The 11,691-nt window shown below is 40.4% G+C and overlaps 1 protein-coding gene across 2 annotated transcripts; it reads left to right on the top strand.

The window, feature by feature from the left end:
* The first annotated feature begins 929 nt into the window (after positions 1-929).
* LOC135531085 (uncharacterized) lies at positions 930-10,184 on the top strand. Of its 2 annotated transcripts, XM_064959207.1 has the most exons (7): positions 930-1,101; positions 5,137-7,175; positions 7,291-7,454; positions 8,775-8,995; positions 9,182-9,311; positions 9,418-9,518; positions 9,626-10,184. In XM_064959207.1, the coding sequence occupies exons 2-7, from the start codon at positions 5,171-5,173 to the stop codon at positions 9,762-9,764; spliced, it is 2,760 nt and encodes a 919-aa protein (XP_064815279.1). In that variant the 5' UTR covers positions 930-1,101; positions 5,137-5,170; the 3' UTR covers positions 9,765-10,184. The 2 variants fall into 2 exon arrangements, with proteins under 2 accessions (XP_064815279.1, XP_064815280.1); XM_064959208.1 differs by lacking the exons at positions 930-1,101; positions 5,137-7,175 and having other exon boundaries at positions 7,182-7,454.
* The last annotated feature ends 1,507 nt before the right edge of the window (positions 10,185-11,691 follow it).

Below are 11,691 nucleotides of genomic sequence, written 5' to 3'. Positions count from 1 at the left end.
AACTCCCTACTGCTGTATATTATAATGGCTATAAACTCCCCTTCAACTCCCTTCCTACTGCTGTATATTCTAATGGCTATAAACTCCCTTCCTACTGCTGTATATTCTAATGGCTATAAACTCCTTCCTACTGCTGTATATTCTAATGGCTATAAACTCCTTCCTACTGCTGTATATTCTAATGGCTATAAACTCCCCTTCCTACTGCTGTATATTCTAATGGCTATAAACTCCCCTCCTACTGCTGTATATTCTAATGGCTATAAACACCCTACTGCTGTATATTCTAATGGCTATAAACTCTCCTTCCTAAAGCTGTATATTCTAATGGCTATAAACTTCCCTCCTACTGCTGTATATTCTAATGGCTATAAACTCTCCTTCCTAATGCTGTATATTCTAATGGCTATAAACTCCCCTCCTACTGCTGTATATTCTAATGGCTATAAACTCTCCTTCCTACTGCTGTATATTCTAATGGCTATAAACTCCCTTTCTACTGCTGTATATTCTAATGGCTATAAACTCCCTACTGCTGTATATTCTAATGGCTATAAACTCCCTTTCTACTGCTGTATATTCTAATGGCTATAAACTCCCTACTGCTGTATATTCTAATGGCTGTATATATATATATTACGTGGGTAAGTGAGAGAGGTTGATACTTTCTAATAATAACTACAGTTACACACGTTTACCTCTATTGAGTATTGTTCAAGGTGAAGCTGCTCTATTTTACTTCCTGGGAAATTTTTTACTGTGGCCAGGGATTTTTTTCAACGACATATGCAAATAGAGACTTTATTCCTAGTATAGAAAGCAACGTTTCTGAACTTATCTAAAAATGTGGACGCACACTTTTCATATTAGGAGATACATATTTACAGAACTGATGAAGTGTATTTAGTGAAGTCTCAAAACATAGTAGGGGAAAGATTTGTGATAAAGAAGACACCAGGCAGGGATGTTGCTATCTTCTTAAAAGGCCATCAGTTTCATTTCCTGAAACACAGTCACATGATAAAGAGGTGTGGTTGAGTTTTCCTATAGTCTGTGGACACTTCCTCAAGCAAGTTGGTGCCGATATCACGATGACAAAATGTAAGTAATCTTAACTATTGTTTACATTTCTAACGCTAACATAATATCAGACTTTTCACATCTTAGACTGTCAAAGTTTCCGTTAGACATCAGAGTTTCAGTTCCTGAAACACAGTCACCTCAGCAGCAGATGTGGATGGGTTTATTATCACAATGACCAAATAGAAGGAACATTTAACTATTATTTACATTGCTAATGCTTAATAGGATATCATTTTTCCTTGTCTTGTTAGATTATCCTGCCATCTATCACTTCATTGGATTGTGAACATTGCTGAGTCGTAATATTGGGGTCACTTAGAAATGTCCTTGTTTTTGAAATAAAAGCAATTTTTTTGTCCATTACATTAAATTGATGTTATATACAGAAATGCAGTGTAGATATTGTTAATGTTGTAAATGACTATAGTAGCTGGAAACTGCAGATTTTTAATGAAAATCTACATAGGCATACAGAGGCCCATTATCAGCAACCATCACTCCAGAGTTCCATTGGCACGTTATATTAGCTAATCCATGTTTATAATTTTAAAAGGCTAATAGATCATTAGAAAATCCTTTTGCTATTATGTTATCACAACTTAAAACTGTTGTGTTGATTAAAGAAACAATAAAACTGTCCTTCTTTAGACTAGTTGAAGCATCAGCATTTGTGGGTTCAATTACGGGCTCAAATGGCCAGAAACAACGTCAACAGTGAAGAGGCAACTCCGGGATGCTGGTCTTCTAGATAGAGTTGCAAAAAAAAGCCATATCTCAGACTGGCCAATAAAAAGAAAATATTAAGATGTGCAAAAGAACACTGGACAGGGGAGCTCTGCATAGAAGGCCAGCATCCCGGAGTCTAGTCTTCACTGTTCACGTTGAGACTGCGGGGTACTATTTAATAAAGCTGCCAGTTGAGGACTTGTGAGGCCTCTGTACGCCTATGTAGATATTCCATTAGAAATCTGCCGTTTCCAGCTACAATAGTCATTTACAACATTAACAATGTCTACACTGTATTTCTGATCAATTTGATGTTATTGTAATAGACAAAAAATGTCCATAAGTGACCCCAATCTTTTGAACGGTAGTGTATATGTATGTATGTATGTGTGTATGTGTGTGTGTGTGTGTGTGTGTGTGTGTGTGTGTGTGTGTGTGTGTGTGTGTGTGTGTGTGTGTGTGTGTGTGTGTGTGTGTGTGTGTGTGTGTGTGTGTGTGTGTGTGTGTGTGTGTGTGTGTGTGTGTGTATGTATGTATGTATGTATGTATGTATGTATGTATGTATTAAGTGAGAAGTAGGCATTGGTCTGAAGCCGAAAAATAAAGGAAATTCACATTAGCACCCATGCTCTACAAAGGTTTTCCAGCACACGACTTTGACCTAATGCAGTAGCTATGTCTATTCAATGCTGTTTTGACCAATCGGAATCCATGCTTCAAGATTGTTTTGAGCACGGTGACTTGGATATGTTCCGGGTAGCCTCTGAGAATAGCATCGATGTATACACTGACACGTTGACTGAGTTCATTTGGAAGTGTATAGCGGATGTTGTTCCCACTGTGACTATTAAAACCTACCCAAATCAGAAACCATGGATAGATGGCAGCGTTCGCGGTAAACTGAAAGCACGAACCTTCGCATTTAACCATGGCAAAGTGACTAGGAATATGGTTGAATACAAACAGTGTAGTTATTCCCTCCGTAAGGCAATCAAACAGGCAAAACCTTCTATCTTTGAGGATAACACAGTGGAGCGGGCTGCGTTTATGGCACTGTGTTATCCTCAAAGATAGAAGGTCGTTGTCCGTGGCTGATGTGAGTAAGACATTTAAATGTGTTAAGCCTCGCAAGGCTGCCAGCCCAGACGGCATCCCTAGCCGTGTCCTCAGAGCATGCGCAGACCAGCTGGCTGCTCCCTACCCCAGTCTGCTGTCCCCACTTGCTTCAAGATGTCCACCATTGTTCCTGTACCCAAGTAAGCAAAGGTAACTGAACTAAATGACTCTCATCCCGTAGCACTCACTTCTGTCATCATGAAGTGCTTTGAAGTGCTCTTGAACATCTCTAAAACTAAGAGCATTGTATTTGGTACAAATCATTCCTTAAAGGAATTTTCCGTAGAGCTCTGAGACAGGATTCTGTCGAGGCACAGATCTGGGGAAAGGTACCAAAAAATGTCTGCAGTATTGAAGGTCCCCAAGAATACAGTGGCCTCCATCATTCTTAAATGGAAAAAGTTTGGAATCACCAAGAATCTTCCTTGAGCTGGCAGCCCAGCTAAACTGAGCAATCGGGGGGGGGCCTTGGTCAGGGAGGTGACCAAGAACCCGATGGTCACTCTGACAGAGCTCCAGAGTTCCTCTGTAGAGATGGGAGAACCCTCCAGAAGGACAACCATCTCTGCAGCACTCCACCAATCAGACCTTTATGGTAGAGTGGCCAGACGGAAGCCACTCATCAGTAAAAGGCACATGACAGCCTGCTTGGAGTTTGCCAAAAGGCATCTAAAGGACTCTCAGACCATGAGAAACAAGATTCTCTGGTCTGATGAAACCAAGATGGAACTCTTTGGTCTGTATGCCGAGCATCACATCTGGAGGAAACCTGGCACCATCCATCCGGTGAAGCATGGTGGTGGCAGCATCATGATGTGGGAATGTTTTTCAGCGGCAGGGACTGGGAGACTAGTCAGGATTGAGGGACAGATGAATGGACCAAAGTACAAAGAGATCCTTGATGAAAACCTGTTCCAGAGCACTCAGGAATTCAGACTGGGGAAAAGGTTCACCTTCCAACAGGACAATGACTCAAAGCACACAGCCAAGACAATGCAGCAGTGACTTTGGGTCAAGTCTCTGAATATCTTTTGAGTGGCCCAGCCAGAGCCCGGACTAGAACCCGATCGAACATCTCTGGAGATACCTGAAAATAGTTGAGCCGCGACACTCCCCATCCAACGTGACAGAACTTGAGAGGATCTGCAAAGAAGAGAAACTCCTCCAGTACAAGTGTGCCATGCGTGTAGCATCATACCCAAAAAGAATCAAGGTTGTAATCGCTGCCAACGGTGCTACAACAAAAGACTGAGTAAAGGGTCTGAATACTTATGTAAATGTGATATTTCAATTTTTTTCATTTTTTATTAATTTGCAAAAATGTCTAAACTGTTTTTACTTTGTCATTGTGGGGTGTTGTGTGCAGATTGATGGGGGAAAAAAACATTTAATTAATTTTAGAACAAGGCTGTAACGCAACAAAATGTGGAAAAAGTCAAGGCATCTGAATACTTCCGAATGCGCTGTACACTATTTTAATAGCAGAACACTGTAAAGTCCTTTATTCCTCTGAAGAGTATGAATTAGGCTGTTTGAGATGATTTGAATCCTAAGAAACCTGTATACACATCGTTTGAAGTACAACAGACCAACATTTCTACTGTAGTAGGCCAAAGCAGTATTCTGGAAAACCTTGGACGAGCATGGGTGAGGTAGGCATGGTGATGCCCATGTGAATTTCTTTTCTTTTTTGACTTCGGACCAATGCCTACTTCTCACTTAAAACATGTTTTTTGGTGGTTTATTCAATGGTTTATTCACCGGAAGGTGATTTATACAAAATTATATAACATTTCCACATGCAAAAGGTGTCTTTCAAATTGTGTTCATTTATTGTCCAGGGTATGGTTTCCCGAAAGCATCTTGCTAAGTTCATCGCTAGAACCTTCATAGTCTCATCGTAAAATCTCAGACCTGTTTCCCAACACTTGTTATTTACCGACTTTCTCAAACCTCTAGTAGAACAGCTAACTGGGTCGTTAGATGCTTTTTTGCCCTTCAGCATCACTTTATAAGCAGAAGTTCTCCACCAAACATAGAATCAAGACGTTTATCTGTCTCTACGGCCGCCGATCACTTCAGAACAAAGTTGACTACAGTACAACGTTACCAATGTCTTTGCAATTGTTATGAACAAGAATAGGGCAAGGCTTATGACTGTACCTGACTTAACATGTTAACAGAGGTAATAACAGAGATGTCATCCCACAGATCTACTGTACCTGTAGAAGCAGATGTTTGAAGAATGAATATCGTCCCAGGTCAAATCCAGTTCCAATTACAATTACCAACGGTATCTGTGGTTCCAAGGAAAACGGATCCAATTATAAAATGCATTATTGACAGAAAGTTGGAGAAACTAAAGAAATTGATCAGAGGCGGCAAGGACTTGAATAGACAGTACCCTTGTGCTGAGTGGAATGACGATGTTACCCCTTTAATTGCTGCTGTTGCATTTACAAATGACAATATTTGTACATTTCTTCTGAAAGAAGGTGCTGACCCCAACATCCAATCAACAAATGGTTGGGCTCCTTTGCATTATGCCGCAATGTCAAAAGCTCCTGTCAGTTTAGTGAGTAGATTAATCGCAGCAAAAGCAGATCCAGAAGGGGCACCAATCCAAATGTTAACTCCACTTCAATTGGCAGCTAACAATGACAGAGAAGACATTGTGAAACAGTTGATGATGTCTGGAGCATTTGCTGAAAGAAATCTCAAAGCATATCCCGCTACTGACCAAAAGATAGCAAGCATGATTCAGAAATTCTCTTCAGAGAGTGAGAATTTTGTCAAATTGAAGATTTTTTATGATTTTTCTTGTGCAATAGGACTCAAATCAGTGGAGGATGTTTTCAATGAATATGGCAAACACATGCTGGTGGTGAACCCTGTGAATCATCTCACACTATATGACATGTCTTTTAACGCCATTGGACAAAATGCGGATCAGTATCGTCAAGCATCCATAAAGTGGCTGAGAGAATCTCAGAAAATTGATCTCTACATTGAGGAGGCAACCAATCGTTTGCCTAAAATTCCCAAACATTTACAAGATATGGTAGTGAATTGCTTGACAGCTGTTTTTAACATTATGAAAGAAATATCTCTTGGACTGTCACTGGTAGTAATACCCCCTCTTCTGAAATACCTCACACATGAATCCAAAAGTACCCCTCAAGGACTAAATCGCAACATTTCAGTTGTCAGACTACTGTATGTGATTACTCAGAAAGCTTCAAATCACAAACATGGCTGGACCCTCCCTTTTGTTGAGGAGTTATGCAAGAGGATCATCTCATTCACTGATCAAGCATATCTCGCCAATCCTCAGACCTCAAACTTAGGTGTTTTAACTTTTGGTCTGCTTGCAGATCTGTACACCTTCAACTGTGTACCTGCGATTATCACATCGCGAGGGATAACCTCTGTGCCGGAGAAAATACTTGTTACTGCCGAAATGGAGATGGATGAAGATCTGAAAGAAAAGCTAAGGAAATTAGATATGTCCCTACGAAGTCCAGTCCCACCAACGGATACAACTGAACAATTGCAGGGAATGAATCTATCAAAGAAGAAGAAGAAGAAGAAGAAAAGAAGAAACAATTCAGGAAGAGTTGTCGGTAGAGAAAGTACACCTGCCATGACTGAGAAGCCAGATCTTGATGCTTCATCAATTCCAGTTGAAGAATCTGGTGTACATGGTGAACATTCCAGTGTTAAACCATTTCCCTCCACCACCGAAGAATTGAAACCTCGGAAATGGCACAAAGTTAGTGAGCGGTGGAGGCCTCAGTTGGAGGAACTCAGCAACATAGATGCAGGCAAGGTTTACAGATTGGGAAATCTCAATCTTGTCGTCCATCCAGATTTCCAAATAGCCAAAGGAAGTGATGGAACTGAAGTCTTTCTGGGCTTGAAGGATGATGGTACTGAGGTAGCCGTGAAGAGAATGCTCAAGTCAAACTACCAAGATCTGAAGAGAGAAGAGGGTTTTTTAAGACTACCTCAGCTGGATAGTCCATGCATTGTGAGATACGTGGACTTTGCAGAGGACGAGCACTTCGGTTACCTTGTTCTTCAGCTCTGTGAATACACCCTTGATGAATACATCAAAGACCACCTACCAGAGGACAAGACCCCTGTCCTGAAGAAAATAGTGCACGAGGTGCTCTGCAGTCTAAGCGTTCTGCATAGTCTAAACACAAAAATTCTGCACCGGGATATCAAACCCCAGAATGTTTTAATAGGTAAGACCAGACCATGTAGTAATTCAACAAAAATGTGGGCTAAAGAAATATTATTTTGATGTTTTATTTATTAACCTACATTTCAATGCTGCACTTTATATGATCTTCTCTTCAGATGTTACAGGCAGAGCGAGATTAGCCGATTTCGGTATAAGTCGACAATTGAACATGGGACAAACAACTCTACATACAATCAGTGCAGGAACAAAATGTTGGAAGGCCAGAGAAACTTTAGATGAAGACAGTGGGATCGGATATAAGAGGAGCACCGATATTCAGGTTAGTTTTCAACTTTAAATAATTCACTATACTTTGATTACCAGACCTATTTGCCAAATTGATAGAATGCATACTAAACTATGTTGTGAAGGAGAAGTCCAGTGGCTACTCTGGTTCCCAGAGTAGCCCTCTACAAGATCGACACCAGACACTTCATCAACCATCTCCCTGACCACCACCTTCTGATCAAGCCATGAACGGTCTCTCTATCTTTGGAGGATGCATGCGCTCAAAGACTCGGCCTCTATTGGTTGACCTAGCTGACTATAGCTAGACTCCTCTTGATGATGTATTGGTTGACCGAGCTGACTATAGCTAGACTACTCTTGATGATGTATTGGTTGACCTAGCTGACTATAGCTAGACTACTCTTGATGATGTATTGATTGACCTAGTTAACTATAGCTAGGCTACTCTTGATGATGTATTGGTTGACCTAGCTGACTATAGCTAGGCTACTCTTGATGATGTATTGATTGACCTAGCTGACTATAGCTAGACTACTCTTGATGATGTATTGGTTGACCTAGCTGACTATATCTAGGCTACTCTTGATGATGTATTGGTTGCCCTAACTAACTATAGCTAGGCTACTCTTGATGATGTATTGGTTGACCTAGCTGACTATAGCTAGGCTACTCTTGATGATGTATTGGTTGACCTAGCTGACTATAGCTAGACTACTCTTGATGATGTATTGGTTGACCTAGCTGACTATAGCTAGGCTACTCTTGATGATGTATTGGTTGACCTAGCTGACTATAGCTAGGCTACTCTTGATGATGTATTGGTTGACCTAACTAACTATAGCTAGGCTACTCTTGATGATGTATTGGTTGACCTAGCTGACTATAGCTAGGCTACTCTTGATGATGTATTGGTTGACCTAGCTGACTATAGCTAGGCTACTCTTGATGATGTATTGGTTGACCTAGCTGACTGATACTCTTGATGATGTATTGGTTGACCTAGCTGACTATAGCTAGGCTACTCTTGATGATGTATTGGTTGACCTAGCTGACTATATCTAGGCTACTCTTGATGATGTATTGGTTGACCTATGATCTAGACTACTCTTGATGATGTATTGGTTGACCTAGCTGACTATATCTAGGCTACTCTTGATGATGTATTGGTTGACCTAGCTGACTATAGCTAGGCTACTTTTGATGATGTATTGATTGACCTAGCTGACTATAGCTAGGCTACTCTTGATGATGTATTGGTTGTTTGTTTTTTGCTATTGAATCATTTTGATATTGTTATGAAAAGCGCTATAGAGATGTAATACATTATAAATTATGACTATATACTTTTCAGGTGGCCGGGATGTTAATGTATTACATCATCTCTGGTGGACATCATCCATTTGGCAAAGGCATCCATTGTGAAGTTAACATTTTTCAAGGGAAGTACACACTGGAACATGTTGAGGATGAAGTGGCCAAGGACCTCATTGAGTGGATGATCAATGAAGACCCAGAGAAGAGACCTACAGTGGAGGACACACTGGCCCACCCATACTTCTGGCCAGAGGAGAGGTGAGAAGCAGTGCTAACACTTGTCAATCAGAAGGTTAGTTAAGATTAGTGATTCACTTTTTCCACTGGACATTTACCTTTTTTAATGGGTTCAGATTCTAACGACGATTTATCTCAATGCAAATGTGATCACCGTTTGACACTGACACAGTTGAATGCATTTAAAGGTACACTGTTGTTTTTCAGGAGAGTGGAGTACTTACGAAAAATTGGTAACGAGAAGGAAGCAGAGAACTGTCGCAAAGCAGACCCAAAACTCCTTCTGGCTTTGGACCAGTGTGCTGAGGCGAGGTCGTTCACAAAGTGGAAGTCCAAGGTGAGCAAGACGCCGTTTTATACATTTTATTTACATGTACATTCGTCCTAGTGTAGTGTCTAGTCTAGTAGTAGTCACACTTACTGTTATTTATTTGTGTACACAGATGCCGCCTGAGTTGATGAACAAGTTGGATGGTAAAAAGAAGGCCTACCCAGACAACACATTGGGTTTGTTGCGCTTCATACGCAACCTTCATGAGCACTAGTAAGACATATTAATAGTCTTGTCTAAAAACATGTACATGAACTTTATTTACTCTCTTACCATTGAAGGTGGTTGAATATTTTGTCTCTCTCTCTCTTTCTCTGAAGCACTGAGGATGCAGATTCTGTTGACATATTGACAATGTTCCCTGATCTCTTTGGATGCGTCTACAAGTTTGCGAAGAAAATGGAGTGGAATTCAAGAAGTAGTCTGAAGAAATGGTTTCACAGAGAAGATGTAAGATAATGACTCTGACATTTGGAAGATTAACACTGACTAACTTCTGAAATCTTGGCTTGACTTTTCTGTTGCCATTAAATGACTCACTAGTGTAAGTGTTAGATGAATGTTCTTTAGAGGAAATCAAGAGTCTATGCAGCACTTTGCCTCTGTTTGCCTACTTGGTGTTTTGGCCATTTTCTTACGTCATTATAACAGTACTTATCTCATAAGCTAACATGAAATATATACAATATTTTTTATTAGAATGTGAAATGTAACGATACTTCGTAATATTATTCAATTTGCCTCCGTTTATTTTATTCATGGTTTGTTTACTGTATGTATAATATCAATGACACATACTGTACATACATACAACTTCTCTGTTGAAAAGTATTGAAATGAGCTGAATCTATTAATAAAGTGTAACATCTGGATAGTATAGCCTACAGTGCATGCCTCTTTCTTCACTCTGCAACAACCGGCTTAGTTCATGGAAACCCCAAAACATCAAAGATATAGAACATATACGGTTGAAGTCTGAAGTTTACATACACCTTAGTCAAATACATTTAAACTCTGTTTTATTGTTGTTGTTTTTGTTTTACAATTCCTGACATTCCTGCTCAATTAGTATTTGGTAGCATTGCCTTTAAATTGTTTAACTTGGGTCAAACATTTTGGGTAACCTTCCACACGCATCCCACAATAAGTTGGTTGAATTTTGGCCCATTCCTCCTGACAGAGCGGGTGTAATTAAGTCAGGTTTGTAGGCCTCCTTGCCAGCACATGCTTTTTCAGTTCTGCCCACAAATCTTCTATAGGATTGAGGGCTTTGTGATGGCCACTCCAATACCTTGACTTTGTTGTCCTTAAGCAATTTTGCCACAACTTTAGAAGTATGCTTGGGGTCATTGTCCATTTGGAAGACCCATTTGCAACCCAGCTTTAACTTCATGACTGATTTCTTGAGATGTTGCTTCAATATATCCACATAATTTTCTTTCTTTATGATGCCATTTATTTTGTGAAGTGCACCAGTCCCTCCTGCAGCAACGCACAACATGATGCTGCCACCCCCAAAACATGATGCTGCCACCCCCATGCTTCACGGTTGGGATAGTGTTCTTCGGCTTGCAAACCTCACCCTTTTTCCTCCAAACATAACGATGGTCATTATGGCCAAACCGTTCTATTTTTGTTTAATCAGACCAGAGGACATTTCTCCAAAAAGTACGATCTTTGTCCCCATGTGCAGTTGCAAACCATAGTCTGGCTTTTTTATAGCGGTTTTGGAGCAGTGGCTTCTTCCTTGCTGAGCGGCCTTTCAAGTTATGTCGATATAGGACTCGTTTTACTGGATATATATAGATACTTTTGTACCCATTTCCTCCAGCATCTTCACAAGGTCCTTTGCTGTTGTTCTGGAATTGATTTGCACTATTCGCACCAAAGTACATTCACCTCTAGGAGACAGAACACGTCTCCAACCTGAGTGGTATGACGGCTGCGTTTATGGTGTTTATACTTGCGTACTATTGTTTGTATAGACAAACGTGGTACTGTCAGGAGTTTGGAAATTGTTCCCAAGGATAAACCAGACTTGTGGAGGTCTACAATTTTATTCTACAATTCTTTTTCTGAGATCTTGATTTCTTTTGATTTTCCCATGATGTCAAGAAAAGAGGCACTGAGTTTGAAGATAGGCCTCGAAACACATTCACAGGACCTCGAATTGACTCAAATTATGTCAATTAGCCTATCCGAGGCTTCTAAAGCCATGACATCATTTTCTGGAATTTTTCATGCTGTGTATGTAAACTTCTGACCCACTGGAATTGAACCACTGACCCACTGGAACCTAAGCTTACATGGGGCGGCAGGGTAGCCTAGTGGTTAGAGCGTTGGACTAGTAACCGAAAGGTTGCAAGTTCAAATCCCCGAGCTGACA

The sequence above is a fragment of the Oncorhynchus masou genome, unplaced genomic scaffold, assembly GCF_036934945.1.
Source record: "Oncorhynchus masou masou isolate Uvic2021 unplaced genomic scaffold, UVic_Omas_1.1 unplaced_scaffold_1509, whole genome shotgun sequence".
Classification (NCBI taxonomy): Eukaryota; Metazoa; Chordata; class Actinopteri; order Salmoniformes; family Salmonidae; genus Oncorhynchus; species Oncorhynchus masou.
This window is presented reverse-complemented; position numbering and strand designations above follow the sequence as displayed.